Source organism: Podarcis muralis, chromosome 7 (assembly GCF_964188315.1).
Source record: "Podarcis muralis chromosome 7, rPodMur119.hap1.1, whole genome shotgun sequence".
Lineage (NCBI taxonomy): Eukaryota > Metazoa > Chordata > Lepidosauria > Squamata > Lacertidae > Podarcis > Podarcis muralis.
The window spans coordinates 3,632,506-3,649,391 of record NC_135661.1 but is presented as its reverse complement, the minus strand read 5'-3'; the positions used below and the strand labels follow the sequence as shown (position 1 = coordinate 3,649,391).

Sequence of the window (16,886 nt, the reverse complement as noted above, 5' to 3'; positions counted from 1 at the left end):
GAGAAATATTAATATTGATATTACTAACAATAGCAATAGCAACAACTTGAGCAGAGTCTCTAAGAGATATTCCACCCATTGTGCAGAATGTGGCAGTAAAAGTGAGGTATTTTTACACTTCAAAAATCCTAGCATTTTTGCATAGTTTTGGGTGGAAGATGAACTGCTGTGGAACAGAAACAGTGCTGCATGCAGTGATACAGAAGATAAACGCTAATGGCACCTCAGAGTCACCACTTGTCTTGTGCTGGGGGTGTCTTTCCATTTCCCTCAGTAGTATGTACATTTTTACAGTTCAGGCTTTCCCCCCACAAATTTTTACTAGTTTTCAAACAATTTAACAAATCCAATTCAATTTCAGTACAATATTCCCTTAAAATTTTGACTTCCCACCCTTACTTCCATGATGTTTCTATTCAAATCATTCATCTACACCCACAAATGTAATATTTAGCTAAAACATGTATCCTACATTACATTCATTTATCATTCTCATTCCTTTTATATTTCAAGTCCTGCCTGCAATTTCATTTGACTAATATTTTCCTCAGTTAATTCAAAAAAGTTCTCTTATTTTTGCTGTCAATTTTGCCATTTCCATATAGTCCAATAATTTCAAATCCCACTCCTCTTTTGTTGGAACTTCTTCTTTCCATTTCTGTGCCTAGAGATTTCTGGCTGCGGTGGTGGCATACACAAACAATTTAAGCAACTTTTTGGGACCTGTGTCACTATTATTCCCAGTGCTTTTTTTTTTTTCTTAAAAAATGTTTGGGGGGTTCTCTCATTTTGACTCAAGAAAATCACCATTTTATAGTTCAAATTGGGGAAAATAAATACAGTATGTGGGGAAAAACACTGCCTTTAGCTCAGCATCCCACTAAAAAAAGAGGGCGGGAGACTGCCGTCCCTCAGTGGCTCAGCGTTCAGAAGAAGCCACCTTCATCCAAACAGCAGCAGCAGCAGCAGCTGTAGTAGCACCAAGCTGTGCCAGGGACTCTGTGAGGGGCGGTGGGGGGAGAGGGGAGAGACAGCAGGTCGCTCTCTTAAGTTGCATGCACACAGGCACTGCCACGCATCCCTCACGCCTCTGCTCAACATCTCCCACCTCAGAGACGCTCCCCATGAGCCGCTGAGCCCTGCCTCCAGGCTGCTTCCATTCAGCCTTAGGCGCATGCGCGCCCAGGAGAAAGTGGTGCATGGGGGCGGAGAGAGAGGACGCCACTGGCAGCATTCCCTCAGTCACTCCGCTCGGTGCCAATGCGCCCCCGCCCCCACTCCCAAAGGCCAGCCAGGATCCCCAACTAAATACGATGCGCTAAGGAAAAAAAGGAACTCACCCACAAAGAGGATACCTCATCCTCTTTCTGCAGGGCGTGTAAGCTACTCAAATCCCCCACTACTACTGCTGCTCCTCCAAATGTTTAGGGGTACACGTCCCCCCCATGTCCCCCCCGAAAAAAGCACTGATTATTCCCAAAATAATCAGTTAGCTTTTTGCTAATGTCTATTTTAAACATTTCTTCAATTCATTATGTATCATTTCCCAAAAGCCTGCCACTTTTTTACAAGTCCACCACATGTGAAAAAATGTCCCTTCAGACTGTTTGCATTTCCAGCATTTACTTGAAACAATCTTACACATCTTGGCCAGTTTATTAGGTATTAAGGACCCACCTGTATATAATTTTCAAATCATTTTTCTTATACATTATACAGGCAGTATATTTCATATCTAATTTCCACAACTTTTCCCATGCCACCATATCAATATTATGTCCCAGATCTTTAGCCCAATGTATAATTGCGGGCTTAATCAGTTCATATTTTGTTTCTCATTCTAATAACGTTTTATACATTTTCAGAATCAGTTTTTCTTTGCCTTCTGGCACTCTTAATTCAAATTCAGATATTTGGTCTATTAAACCATATGTCCTATCTTTCTTAAATAATTCATTTACTTGGTGGTATTAAAGCCATCCCGTCACCCATTCCTGAATTTCTTCCTGTGTTTTCAATTCACAACCATCTCCAGAAAACCTCTCTCAACCTCTCTCTCTATGTACCCCATTCTGCTTCCATAGTCAATTTATTTTGAGCACATGCCTTTGTTGGAAATAACCGCAATGGTGTTTTCCTTCAAGAAATTTTTTATATTGGATCCACACGCTATACAAACTTCTTCTTATAACATGATTTAAAAATTCTCTGTGGATCTTGACTTTCTCCTACCATAAATATGCATGCCACCCATAACCTTCTACATCAAGTAACCTCGTGTTTTTCAATACCATCCATTCCCTCATCCAACTCAAATGGGCTGCTTCAGAGTATAATTTTAGGTCTGGCAGTGAAAACCCTTCTTTTTCTTTAGCATACGTTAAAGTTTTAAATTTATTCCTGGATTTTTCCCCTGCCAGATAAATTTAGATAGTTCTTTTGGCCATTGTTTGAAGCAGTTCATATTACTTATTACTGGTATTGTCTGGAATAGGAAAGACATCTTAGGGAGCGCATTCATTTTTATAGCCGATGTTCTTCCCAACAATGAAAACTTCCTTCTTTCTCATCTTAGCAAATCTAATTTCATGCTGTTCCACACTTTTGCATAATTATTTTAATATAACACTGCATTTTTATTTGTTATACATATACCTAAATATTTCACCTTTTTTTCCTCCTTTACCCCAAGTCCTCTTGCAGAACTTTTCTCATATGCTGATCCATAGTTTTCACCAACATTTTAGTTTTATCCCTATTAGTATAAAAACCAGCTAAATCGCCAAATTGCTTTATCATTTCAAATAGCTTTATCACATTAACCAAAGGGTTTACCACAAAAAGAACTACGTCATCTGCAAATGCCCTTAGTTTATAGGTTTGTTGTCCAATTTGGGCACATCACAGCATTTCACTTTCTCTTATGTTCCTAAAGTTCAGGCTTACCATTTCACAAATCTGATAGGGCTTGGTGAATATTCATTACATACAAATCGGGCTTCCTTGCTGCATTTGTCATCCAGAACACTGAGCTTGCATGCAGTGGAAGCCCAGCATGGGTATGTATTTTTGGCTGGAAGGCTGCTAATTTTTGTGATCTTTTTAAAAACAAACTAATCTCCTAGAGTTTTAATTTTTAATGTGGCTGGAAGCATCTTCTAATTTATGACAGGTTCTATTTGCAGGTGGTCTAACTGTCATGGCTGTTACTGATGGAAGCTGTGCTTGTGTTTATGGAGTGAGAGAAAGATGGCAGAATAACTAAATAAGAGGTGCCCAGCATAAAGGGCCTCAATATGGCATGCAGCTCACCTCTCAAAACATGTCCATTAAATAATGGTAGACTGGATCCACGGTCTTTCAAAGGCATTCCAGAAACATCAAGTGATCCAAAATATGGAGTCCAGATGTCATGGACTGGTTGGATGCAGGGGAATGGTGGGAGGAACCAGCTGGGGAACTGCCAAGGGAAGAAGGCTCAGAGCATGGGGAGCGGTGGTGGGACAATGATGAGTGGTCAGAGGGAAAAGACTGGGAAGAGGAGGTGTCACTGAAGGGGTAACAGGGCTCAGTGAGCTGGGAGAGTGTGTGGCAGGGAGAAGTCCAGAATCGGAGGGTGAAGCTGAAGCAGGGGTTGCTACTGCAACGATCTCCCATCTCTGCTGGTCTCCCAGAACCAGAAGAGGCATGAAGTAAAAGGAGCAAAGACAGGAGGCACACAGGCACAGTCTTTGATTGCTTGGGGGGAAACCAGAAGAAGAGGAGACAAAGACAGCTGTGGGGAGGTGAGGACCTTTCGTCTTGGTAACTGATCCATGCAGCAAGACCTAGTGGGGATGAGTTCCTGCGCTCATTAGGCCTGACACTCTGCCAAATCTGTGCAGATCCTGTTCTTGTTAATAAAGGGTTAACTCCAACGTGTACAGTGCGATTTACTGCTGGCGTACTCCTGTCAACAGACTATTATCTGGGCCTAAAGATTGGAGCAGTCGTTTCTGATCTTATGCCATCTCCATTGGTCATCTGTTTAAGCTCAATTTAAAGCACAATTTAAAGCATTATTACTATTACTATTTAAGCATATTAGTTATTTTTTACTTACAAGTCTCCAAGTGACTTGCATTGGAAAACATATACCGTATTTTTCGCACCATAGGACACACCGGACAATAGGATGCACCTTGTTTTAGAGGGGGGGGGGAAACAAGAAAAAAAAATTCTCCCCCTCTCTGCCCAGCGCCCCTTCAGCGAAGCGGCAGGAGGCGTTGCGCAGAGAGGGGGAGAATTTTCCCCTTTTGTTTTCCCCCTCTAAAACAAGTTGCCATTTAAGGTGCGTTCAGTCGCCTTCAGGCGGCAACCTTGGAAGCCTGGAGAGCGAGAGGGGTCCCACGCACCGACCCCTCTCCTCTCCAGGCTTCAGGTTCCTTTCGACCTGCTCCTTGGGGCTGGCGGGGGGAAGCCCACCACTAGCCCCAAAGAGCAGGTTGGGGAGAAGCAGAAAGGCACACAGCGGAGAGGCTGCTGCCATAGTCGCGCGTCACCTCTCCAGCTGGGAGAGGGTCGCGGAGGGCTTCTTTAGCCCCGCGCGCACTCTCCCGGTTGGAGAGGTGACGCGCAGCTATAGAGGCTCCTGGTATACCCGCACGTCACCTCTCCAGCTGGGAGAGGGTAAGCGGGGGGGGGCTTCTTTAGCCCCCCCCCCCCCGCACTTTCCCTGTTGCAGAGGTGACGCGCGGCTATAGAGGCTCCTGCCATAGCCGCGCGTCACCTCTTCAGCCGGGAGAGGGTCGCGGGGCTATGGCTTCTTCGCTCCATAGGACGCACACACATTTCCCCTTCATTTTTGAAGGGGGAAAAGTGCGTCCTATAGAGCGAAAAATACGGTACATAAAAACATTATGCCACAGAAAAGAAGAGAAATTCATGTAAACATTAACAGTCAATATAAAATATTAAAACATGATGATACTCCACCCAAGAGAAATAGAAAATTTTGGTACCACCCTAGCAATGAAATGACCTGCAACCCTCCCTAGCCCAGAATAATAAGACACATCAACATGGCAATTTTGTTTAAATGGCAATCCACGCCAGCAGTGTTATTTTGGTTGATTTCCCTTAAAAACTCAACAACTTTTCTGTCCGGATTTTCACTGTTTGAAATATGGGAACTCCAGTCTGGCAGCTCGGCTGTCCTTGCTGAGAGAGCAACCAAAATGCAGAGCAGGGAGAGATGGCAAAGGTTTACCTACTCTGCTGTTGTCCTGGCTTCTGCTTCTCCCATGTAGCTGTTGTGTATAAATGGCCTCTCGAAATTCATCACCACTGTGTGTGGACAAAGGAACTGGGAGGACTAATTTCTTAAATTCCTCCAGGGGGAACAGAAATTTCTTTTCCCCCGCTCCCAAGGTTTGTTTCAGGTTTTTGGTGGAATGTCAGGGCAAAGGGCAGAAGCTGTCAGGACACCATCACAATGCTCTGGATGTTGTGTGTCATTATGGGGTGCTGTTGCTTCTTTGGGTCAGGGAACAGCATCCACTATGATTAGATGGTAGACTATATTCAGCTGTAATTTTGCAGCATGGTCTTCTCTTTCTGGGGAGGGGGACACAGTGAGAAAAATAAAAACATCTCAGGCCACACACCCCTTGAAAAATGTCCTTGAGAAATTTGGGCTCAAGCTTAGCATAATGTGTTTGATACAAGCTTGCAGCATCAGTGTTACTCACACTGGGGGATGCTTTGGGGGGTGTAAGAGGCAGCTCACAGGAAATGAGTCCACTGTCAAAGCTGTCCATCTATTCCAGCTTAACCCGGTTTTCTGCTACCTGTCCCTGTTTGACTTCTGAGGATGCTTTTTGAAAATGCTGATGAAGTATACACTTGTGCGCTAGAGTCTTGTAAGCATTGTCTCCTCTCCTGAGCCTCTTGAAATCAAACGTTTGGGCAGGACAAGGATGCATCTATTGTAAGCTGCCCAGAGTGGCTGTGGAAACCCAGCCAGATGGGCAGGGTATAAATAATAAAATTGTTGTTGTGGTTGTTTAAATTGTGGTTGGGGGATTTTTTTTTACCCAAGGGCCACATTCCCTCTTGGGCAACCTTCTGAAGACCATAGTGAGGCCTGTAGGGCTGCATTTGTCCCCTCAGCCAGTGAGTTGCCAGCCCTGATTTAGATGCAGGCAGATGAAGGGCTGTTATGAGAAACCTCAGCTGCTGAAGTGGCTTGCAGAGAGTTCCTCTGCTGTTCCTGTTGGAGGTTTGGGTGTGATCCAGCGTGCAGAAAAGGGTCTGCGTGGTGCTTAAGCAGAGTAAGGGGCCTCCAGATTCACAGGCTAACCCTGTACCTTTAACTTGTATGCTAACCTCTCTCTGCCCTTTGAAATTTAGACTGATAATGTGTTAGCTTATATCCTTTTTACAACTGCCTCCTACTCTTGGATGTATTTTCTGAGAAGAAAGGAGCAAGCATGGCTTCTTTGTTTCTCCAGCTACTTAGCTAGCTAGGACTATAGAACTATTTCTCACCAAGAATGCACTTCCCTTAATAAACACAAACATTCTTATTTGGAGCCAGGCCAGGGCTAGTCTTCTTACCTTCCTAGCTAGGTAATTTCACTGACAAGGCCGTGCTTCTAGGTCCATGTTGGCAGGAATGCAACAAGTAATTGTTCTTTATATCAGGCAGCACTGTTGCATCCTTTTTTGTTGCCTGGGGCACATGCCCCAAGCAGGGCATGGAGGGTCAACAGAACCCACCACGCCAGGCCAGCCCTTGCCACCAACACCATGGGGTGCATGTGCCAGTTCAGCCCTGCCCACCAGAACCAAGTGGGGCTGTGCTGTGTCACTGCCCATCCGTGCAGGGAGAAGCCTGGCTGGCTGACGTGGCCCTTGGCAGGCAATCCTCCCCCCCTGACGCTGGCTGGGCAGCTATTCAGCCAGGCTCCAAGGCAGCAGGCAGGGTGGGGCGGGGATCCCTGTGGGGGGCACCTGGCTTGTGCCTAATAATAATAATAATAATAATAATAATAATAATAATAATTTATTATTTATACCCCTCCCATCTGGCTGGGTTTCTCCAGCCAACAAAATATTTAAAATACAATAAAAACCAGACATTAAAAACTTCCCTAAACACGGCCTGGGCTACAGCCCCCCTGCCCCCCCCCCACTATACCCCTGATATCAGGGGTAGCCAACCTGGTGCTTTCCAGATGTTGATGGGAGCTGGAGTCCAACAACATCTGGAGAGTCCCACATTAGCCACTTGCCTTTCATCCCAGCCCACTTCTCCTATTCCTTCCCCCTTTCAGATGCCTCATGATTTCAGGCGGATGTCTGAAATGGATCCGTCAGACCCAGAGTCCTCAAAATCCAGCCCCAAGATCTGGTGGTACCAGAATTTGCATCTGAGTCTGGCCCTCTTGCGACTGCTACCTTTGACATGCATAACATCCTTGCTTCTTCCTTCTCATCCTCCAGGGCAGCGACAATGATTCGGTGGATAAGAACAAATGCTGTACGCTCTGTAACATGTCCTTTACTTCAGCCGTTGTGGCTGAGTCACACTATCAAGGGAAAATTCATGCCAAAAGATTAAAACTGTTGCTAGGAGAGCAGCCAACGTTAAAGGCCACAGGTAGGTCCAAATACACTGACGATAAAGGCTTTCCTTTCCCCCCTTTTCTTTTTAAGGAGTGGAATACTCTGTCTTTTTGGATCCATGCATCAGTTTCCTGTTAAGCAGAGCTGAGGGTGGCACTTTGACTGGCCTTGTGGATTCGGGACAGCAGACAAGAAGCACAGAAAGAAAGCTGAAGGAAAGCAGCTATTCATTGCTCGCTTTGCTGTGGCAATCTTAGAAACACCCATCCACACAGGCTCACGAGGACCCCCTTTATTCCTGTAGATGCCACTCAAAAAGTGTCTCTGTTTCCCTATTTTCTGAACACTTGTAAAATGGAAGCTGTTGCTGTACCCTCTGGCCATGTATAACCAATTCTGGAACTGCCTTTAATTGACATCTCAACAAAGACGTTTATTTCTCCTTCCAGCACTCATACAGAATATCATTTTGCTCTTTGCTGCTGGTGGAGAATCTAGTCTTTCTTCCGCCTTTTTTAAAAGCGGGAGGGAGATGGGTTGGTTTCTTGCATTTTGCCATATTTGCTTGCTCCCACTGTGCCTTCAGTAATGCGGACCCTCTTAACTCTCACATTTAGAAAAGTCAAATGTCAGCGATTGTTTGCAAACCTCCCCCCCCCCTCACAGTACTAGAACCCACAGCCACTCAGGGAAGCTGCAGTGAGAATTGAAGCTACAGGGAATCAGGCAGAGGGCCTTCTTGGCGCCCTCCCTGTTGAACACCCTCCCTTCAGAGGTCAAGGAGATAAACAACCACACAACCTTTAGAAGACATCTGAATTCAACCCTATATAGCGAAGTTTTTAACGTTTAACGTTTTGTTATGTTTTTGCATATTCTGTAAGCCCCCCAGAGTGGCTGGGGCAACCCAGTCAGATGGGTGTGGTACAAATAAAACAACAACAACAACAACAACAATGCAAACAATTTGCAACAATGCAAATACAATACAAATACTAACAGAACCCACCTAAACCTACCTATGCCTGGCTTAGGCACAGCACAGCCACTGGGAAGTACATAATTCTTCCGCTTCCATCAAATATAAATTCTGAGGTTACTACTACCAGCTTTGGCAATGGCTGCTAGCCTAGTTCCCTGCAGGGCAGAAGCAAGATGGTAAACAAAGAGTTGTCTGCCCAGAAGAGCAAAACTTTTAGCTTTATGGCCCAAGACATAGTGAAACAACTTCTCTCTTATGCTATCTGGTGATAAACTTCTGCAGATTTACAGAGATGTGGCAATGTTTTATTTATTTATTTATGGCCCTGCGAGGAAGCAAGCTGCGCCAGGGCCAGGCCTTTGGGGCTGGGATGGTGCCTCCTTCTCCTAGAGAGAGAGGAGAGCACGGCTCCACACCAGCCAGCCAGGCTTCCCCTGGTGCAGCTTCCCTCTCCATAGGTTGCCTGTTCATGGAGGCACATGGTTACGCCTTTTTGCACCCTCAGAATAATGTGCCCAGGGCCGACCACCCCACAGCCCCAGTCACGCTATGCCAGTGTGGCGGAATCCTGCAAGAGCCAGACAAAAGAGGGTTCCTTCTTCACAGAACGCATCTTTAATCTAGGGATGCGGCAATGGCCACTTGTTGAAACAGTTTTGAATTAAGATTAGGCTGTGCACATTTAAATCCCATTACCTCCCCCAAAGAATCTTGGGAGCTATAGTTTTTTTAAGGGTGTTGAGAATTGTAGGTCTATGGGGATAAACTACAGTTCCCATGATTCTTGGGGGAAAGTCATGTGCTTTAAGTGTGCATTACTGTAAATGTATGGTGTGTACATAGCCTTAGACAACTCCAGAGTGGGGGACAGATGGCATTAGTAACAAGGGTTTTATAGAAACTCCCTGTTCAGAGGCAGCAGATTTCAAGAAGAGTCGCGGCTCAGTGGCCTTTTCACATGGGAAGGTCCCAGGTTCAATCCCCATCATTTTCAGGTGGGGCTCAGAGGGATTCTGTTTTGAAACACAATGGAGTTGCTGCCAGTTTGTGTAAAGAGTTCTGAGCGGGATGGACCAATGGTCTGACTCTGCATAAGGCAGTTTCCTATGTTCCTTTGTTATAATGCACCAACTCATAGGACAAATATAATTTATGATGGTATAACAAAATCATTAAAATACCATAGAATAATAAAATGCAGAAGGTTATTCAAATTCACTCTCTAAAAATGATGAAACAACAATGTTTTCTGCAGGTGGCAAAATAATCAGAATTGTCTGATTTCAGTAGGATGTGACTTTGTACAATTGGCCATGCAAAGGCCAGAGGTTTCCACACCTCACCACCCCACGTCCAGGCAGGGCAGAGGCACGGCCACAGTTGAGCGGGCCAACCAGGCTAAAATTGCTAAAATGAAAATAATAATAATAATGTGGGAGAGGGGTATTCTTTTTGCTTGTTACTGTCACACATTTTTATGTTTTTATATTGTGAACCACCCTGTGATCCTCGGGTGAAGGGCAAATTCAATTCATTAATTAATAACAGCAACAAGTGTCGGTCCATTAGGAGGGCTTCTCCAGGTGAATTGCAATAATCTGAGTGGTGCCTAATGGACAAGGAGGTGCTTCAGGTGAATTTAATGGTGAGGATTTATGTTCTGAAAGGCAGCATATTGGAACAAATAAATTCATGTGCACGCAATTGTGCAGCAGCCTGGCTCACATTAGTCTCTCCCTCTCTGGGAGAAATCATGCAGATCCCATCCTCCAGGCCACCACATGCTGGAGGCTATCTGTGTGACAGAGGGGAAGAGGTTCACCATGTTATTTAAGCCCTGCTCCTCCCAGAAGCATGTTTCTACCACAATGCTATTTAAGCATTGCTCTTGGCTTGATGTGTGACCTAGAGTTCAGATCCAAGACAAATAGTAGGATGATTTTATTAATTAGCATTTCCCTTCTCCTTCCTCTCCTCTTCCGTTGTAGATCTACCATAGCAACAACAGTTATGCGACAAATAGACAAGGTCGTTGCTTTGTAGGGAAGTTGAGTACTAAGGAATAAAGTCGGGTAATTGGAAGGGAAGAGCAAATGATGCCATGGAAAAGAAAATGTCCCTATCCTTTCACTGCCAAATGCTCCAAGGATCTCAATTTGCTAATGAGCAATGGTCTCACCAGTAGGGCAGTTCCTTCCTTTCACCCTCACTGCCTCATGGGTTGCAGCTTTAGAACAATAATAATAATTGGAGGAGAGGGGAAGCTTGCCATCCAAAACACTCAGAACCTAAAAAAAAAATTTTCTTTTGGAAAGAAGAAATTAATATGGATACAAATGATTTTATAGCAGGGGTGGGGAACCTGGTGCCACATTCTTTCTGCAGCTCCCCTGTGGGAACTGCTTACACTGGGGCTCCATTACAGATTGTGCGTATGTGGGGATTCCTGTACCACCCTGCCCCTTTTGGGCAACATTTTTGGCGCACATGTAAAGTGGGAGCGCGCATGCTGACAGGAACCCAAGCAAGACCATTGTTCTGCAGGTCCCAGCTGACACACTGCACATGACAGCCCAGCTTGCCTTTTCTGAAATTAGTGAATTTCAGAAAATTTTTCTGAAATTATACAGTGGTACCTCTGGTTACGTACTTAATTCGTTCCGGAGGTCCGTTCTTAACCTGAAACTGTTCTTAACCTGAAGCACCACTTTAATTAATGGGGCCTCCTGCTGCTGCTGCTGCCGCGCCAGTGGAGCATGATTTCTGTTCTCATCCTGAAGCAAAGTTCTTAACCCGAGGTACTATTTCTGGGTTAGCGGAGTCTGTAACCTGAAGCGTATGTAACCTGAAGCGTATGTAACCCAAGGTACTTCATTTTAATTCAATACACATATTCACAACATATATTATTTGCTCAAAAAGAGCATTGACCTCCTTCCCTCCCTCTTTTCTGACTTCCCTATGACATTAACATATCTATCACATTTCCATAATCACTTCTTTACTTTATATCAACATTTAAAAATCACTCTCTCATTTGTAAATTAGCATCTTAATTTCACATTACTAAACATTTCATGTTAAAGCTACAAACGTTTTCAGATAAATACAATTTTCTTTCAAATAATAAATAAATTTGCTCCAGTCCTTTTGAAATCTGTCATCGGATCGATTCCTGATTTTCCCCGTCAACTTCGCCAACTCCACAAATTCTGCCATCTTTATCTGCCAGTCCTCAAGTGTGGGGAGTTCTTGCTGTTTCCATCTTTGGGCCAGGAGGATTCTTGCTGCCGTTGTGGTGTACATGAATAAATTTACATCTTTTTTATTAATTTCTTCACTAATTAGCCCCAGTAAGAATGCCTCTGGTTGTTGTTTTTTACTAAAGTTGTATTTTAGTATCCTTTTTAATTCATTGTAAACAGTATCCCAGAAAACCTTAACTTTGGTGCAGGTCCACCACATATGTAGGAAGTTCCCTTCCTTCACCCTACATTTCCAGCATGATTTATCCTGACACCTATACATTTTAGCAAGCTTACTCGGGGTAATGTACCAACGATACATCATCTTCATTAAGTTCTCTTGGAGAGCCACACATGCAGTAAATTTGATTGTTTTATTCCACATTACTTCCCATCTCTCAAAATCAATATTATGTCCCAAATCCTGTGCCCACCTTATCACACTCTTTACCTCCTCATCCTTTGTGTTCCACTCTAATAGTACCTTGTACATTTTTGACACCATTTTCTTTTTACTACACAACAGTTCTGTCTCAATTTTTGATTTAGTGTTACCAAATCCATTACTTTTATAATCTTTCCTAAAGACATCTTGCAATTGGTGGTACTGTAACCAATCAGTTAGCTTCCCTCAACTCTTCAAATGATTTTAATTTTAATTTACCATCGACTTCCACCAATAAATCTCTATATGTCGCCCATTCCTTCCCCATATTCTTCTTTTTTACTGCAAATGCCTCCAGTGGTGAAATCCACCAAGGGGTTTTGCGTTCTAACAGATTTTTATGCCTATTCCATACCTCATACAAGGATTTTCTGATGATATGGTGCAGAAACCCTTTATGTACTTTTACCTTTTCATACCACATGTAAACGTGCCATCCGAACCTGTTATCGAATCCTTCTAGATCTAATACCTCCTCATTGTCCAGTGTCATCTATTCATGCAACCAACTAAAGCAAGATACCTCGTAATAAATTTTTAAATCTCATTGTGAGAAGCCACCTCTCTCTTTTACATCTGTCAAAATTTTGTATTTAATCCTAGGCTTCTTCCCCAGCCAGATAAATTTAGAGATTCGTTTTCGCCAAATATCAAATTGCTTTGTTCCGCATACGATGGGGATGGTCTGGAATAAAAATAACAATTTTGGGAACATGTTCATTTTAATAGCTGCGATTCTGCCCGTCAGCGATAATTTCATTCTAGCCCAAATTTCTAGGTCTTGCTTTATCTCGTTCCATACCTTTTCATAATTGTCCTTGTAGAGGTTGATGTTTTTTGTTGTAAGCCATATGCCCAGGTACTTTACCTTCTTGCGGTCATTAGTCGTGTTTTCATTTGTGTCTCTTCTATTTCCTTACTGTCCATATTTTTTGCTAATTATTTCGTTTTGCTCTTATTAAGTTTGAATCCTGCTAGGTGACCATATTCTTCTATCCTTTTCACTGCTTCAACTGCACTAGTTGTTGGTTGTTCCAACGTCAACACAACATCATCTGCAAATGCTTTATACTTGTACTCTCTATAGCCAATTCCAATGCTCTTTATTTCTTTTGTTTTGTCTATTTTTTCCAGCAGGATTTCTAATGTTGTTATAAATAATAACGGAATAACGGGCACCCCTTTTGATATTTCAATTCTTTCCGTAAGTGTGTTATTGATTATTAATCTGGCATATTGTTCTGAATAGATTTAATTCCATTTATAAATGTCGTGCCCATGTTCATAATTTCTAGATTTTTTTTCATGAAGTGCCAAGACACATTATCGAATGCCTTCTCGGCATCCAAGAACATATCCCTTCTGCCATCCAAAAATTCAATTATATCAATAATGTTTCTAACATTATCTTTCATTATCTTCCAGGCACAAAGCTGGCTTGGTTTTTCCCAATTCTCTCTCCTAATATTTGTTTATACCGATTGGCTAGAATACTAGCAAATAATTTATAGTCATTATTTAGGAGAGAGATTGGTCTATAATTTTTGACTTGAGTCAGGTCTGTGTCAGGTTTAGGAAGCAGGGTGATATGGGCTTCTCTCCAGGTCTCCAGAATTTCGAGCATTTCTTATAGTATTTGGGTGTCAATCTGACTGGGCCTGATGCCTTACCAATTACTGCTTGTTTTATTGCCATTTTAACTTCTTCTATTGTTATATTATTATTGAGTTGAATTCTCTCCTAGCTTGATATTCTCTTCAATTTGTTCTGTTTCAAATATTCTTCTATTTTACCTTCATCTTCCTTTCCTTTACTAAATAATTGTTTATAGTATCCTTGAAAATTCTTCTTAATTTCATCTGGATTTTCAACTGTTTTCCCTTCAACCGTCAATTTAGTTATCGTATTCTGTTTTTGTCTCTTCCTAAGTTGCCAGGCGAGTAATTTTCCTATCTTATTCACAGATTCAAAATTTCTTTGCTTTAAAAATTTAATTTTCCATTCTATTTCTTGATTTATTAATATCAAAAATTGTGTTTGTAACTTTTTTATATCAGTTTTAGCTTGATTGTCTTTGGGGTTGTTTGCTAATTTTTTTCATTACTTATTATTTGTTTTAATATCTTTTCCTTTTTACTCTCTCTTGATCTTTTTTGAATTGCGTTCTGCTGTATCCAAAATCCTCTTATTACCGCCTTTGATGCATCCCATACAGTATTAATGTCCACTCCTTTGTTCATATTAAACTCAAAATAATATTTCAATGTTTTTTGTGCCTTTTGCAATATTACTTGATTATCCAGTAATCCGTCATTCATCCTCCACCTAAATGTAGTCTCTTCTTTCCCTTTCATTTCCATTTTTATTGCATTATGGTCCAAAATAGTTTTGGGGAGGATTTCTGTTTTTGTTGTTCTTGTTGCCAATTCCCTATAAGTCCAAATATAATCGATTCTTCCAGCACTCTGGTTTGGTTCAGAAAAGTGACTGAATTGTTTTTCTGATGGATGCTTTAATCTCCAAATGTCTATCAAATCATTATTTTGTACCAAACTGAAATATGTTTTAGGCAGCTTCCCTTGATTTGCTATCCTTTTCTTTTCTGTTCTGTCCGTTTCTAGGGAAACCACCCCATTAAATAATTAATATTATTTTTTGGTCCATAAAGTTGGTCCTCTAACTCTTTATAGAAATTTGCTTTGTTATCATTTGGTGCATAGATTCCCACTATAATTAGTTTTTCGCCCTGTATTGCCATTTCAACTGCAAAAATTCTTCCTTTATCATCTTTAAATCTTTGGCGTGACTCAGTCAGCGGGATTCCCCCTTTTGCAGCACACTCGAACCGCTTCTCGATTCAATTTTAAGATTGTAGCTCTGTTGCAAATATTGTGTCCATAAAGCTCTTTCCCAGGTATTTCCTCCCCTCCCCAATGGGTCAGAGACGTTTAGCAAATAAATCAGTTATTGTCCTTTTGCAGCAACGTAGTCTTGGTTTTGTAGTAGAAAACTTACTGCTCCATTCTCATGCCAGCAGAGAGATGGACTCCCCCTTTTTACGTTTCCTCTGTCTTCAAAACCGGTTGTCGCCAAATAAATCCAAATTTATTCTTACTTTGTTTTGGATTGTCCTTTTATATTGGGAAATCAGCTGCCTTTTGCCATCGGAACTTGAGGCTTCTCTTAACAGGAGTAGCGATTAAACCCCCTATGCACCCGCGCCTCCATCCCCCTGGGCTTCCGAGCCTTTTTACAGGATCTTTAGCCCTGGGGGAGAGACACCAGGGGTGCCGCTGAGTCCCCAGCACCCAAAACTCCCTTTTGGGGTTTTTCTGGAGCTCACAGCGCCTTTGTGAAGCTCCAATCTCCTGTTAAACTCGGATTTCCCGAGGCTAAATCCGCGTCAGTAATGGCTCCCACAGCCGACCAGAAGTCTGCTTTGCACCTTCTTTCAGTGTGATGTGTCCTTGCACTCTGATAATGCCTGCTTCTCTGAATGGAAGGAGGGGAGTAGGTGTAAAAGCTAGCTGACTGCACGAAGGCAACATTTACATTTGTTGCCCCCTCCACTTTTGGCCTTAGCCCCACCCACCACTAGCATGAAGGTATTTCTTCATTCATTCACTTATTTATTTCTCAATGTATATGCCACTCAACTGGCGTGGGCATTGAACCTTAATTCAAACTCGGGGTTGGGATAGTGTCCTCCATTACACCAGTAACAGGCTGTTTTGGGGGCAGAGGAACAAACAACCGACTGTGTAGCTTATACACAGGACATAGGAAGCAGTGTATATTTAAAGCAGTTGTCATATCAATTGCCATGGATTTCCCCTCAAAGAACCTGGGAAGTGTAGTCTTTGAGGGTGCTGAGAATTGCTAGGAGGCCACCCCATTATTCATCTCACAACTACAATTCCTAGAGTTCCCTTGGAAGAGGAAGAGGCTATTAAGCCACTTTGAGAATTGAAGCTCTGTGAGGGGAATGGGGGTTTCCTAACATCCCCTTAACAAACTGCAAAGTGCCCAGCAGTCCTTGCGGGGAGCCGGGATTGTTTAAAGTGGCATGATACTGCTTCAAATGTATAGTGCAGAAGTAGCCTTATGCCAAATCTGATCACTGGTCCTTCTAGCTTTGCATTATCTACTCTGACTGGCAGTGTCTCTTCAGGGCTTCAAGGAGCAGTTTTTCCCAGCCGTTCCTGGAGGCACCAGCAATTGAACCTGGGACCTTCTGCCTGCAAAGCAAATTCTCCACCCCTGTGCTGCAGTTCTTCCCCAGCTCTGTCCTCCAACAGAGAAGAATGGCTTCAGTATCTGCTGCCTGAAGCAGTTCCCTCACTTTGTCCAATGGCAGGCCCTGCCAGCCCTGTCTGACCACAGAGGCTCTTCCTCTGCTAGTGGCAAGATGCCACAGATGATGAGCGCTCACCACATGGCTGCATGCACCCCACAATTATAGTTGTCATTGGCCACTATGAGGATAAATGTGAAAGATAAACCATTAAGGGCACCTCCCTTACCTAGTTTAGGAAGTGAGGCCCAAGCTGGAGGTGGGTCTGGAAGTGGAGTGAGAAAGTGGAGTGAGAAAGAGTGGCCGGGGAAA

At 43.0% G+C, this 16,886-nt stretch overlaps 1 protein-coding gene and 1 long non-coding RNA gene across 9 annotated transcripts in view; one reads left to right on the top strand and one right to left on the bottom strand.

Moving 5' to 3' along the window:
* Nucleotides 1-5,343, bottom strand: part of LOC114602829 (uncharacterized) — a 42,719-nt gene extending 37,376 nt beyond the window's left edge. For 2 of the 3 annotated variants that reach the window (XR_003707997.2, XR_013393528.1), the window contains exon 1: nucleotides 5,249-5,343. This is a non-coding gene — a long non-coding RNA (uncharacterized LOC114602829). The remainder of the gene's footprint in view (nucleotides 1-5,248) is intronic. The other variant, XR_003707996.2, reaches the window with a different exon arrangement.
* The window catches only part of ZMAT4 (zinc finger matrin-type 4), a 185,910-nt gene that overhangs the window by 120,949 nt on the left and 48,075 nt on the right, over nucleotides 1-16,886 (top strand). For all 6 annotated transcript variants that reach the window (XR_003707994.2, XR_003707992.2, XR_003707993.2 and 3 more), the window contains one exon: nucleotides 7,486-7,642. Coding sequence is in view for 2 of the 6 variants with exons in the window: in XM_028741512.2 (XP_028597345.1) it covers nucleotides 7,486-7,642 (157 nt within the window). In the remaining 4 variants the exon portion in view is untranslated. The remainder of the gene's footprint in view (nucleotides 1-7,485; nucleotides 7,643-16,886) is intronic.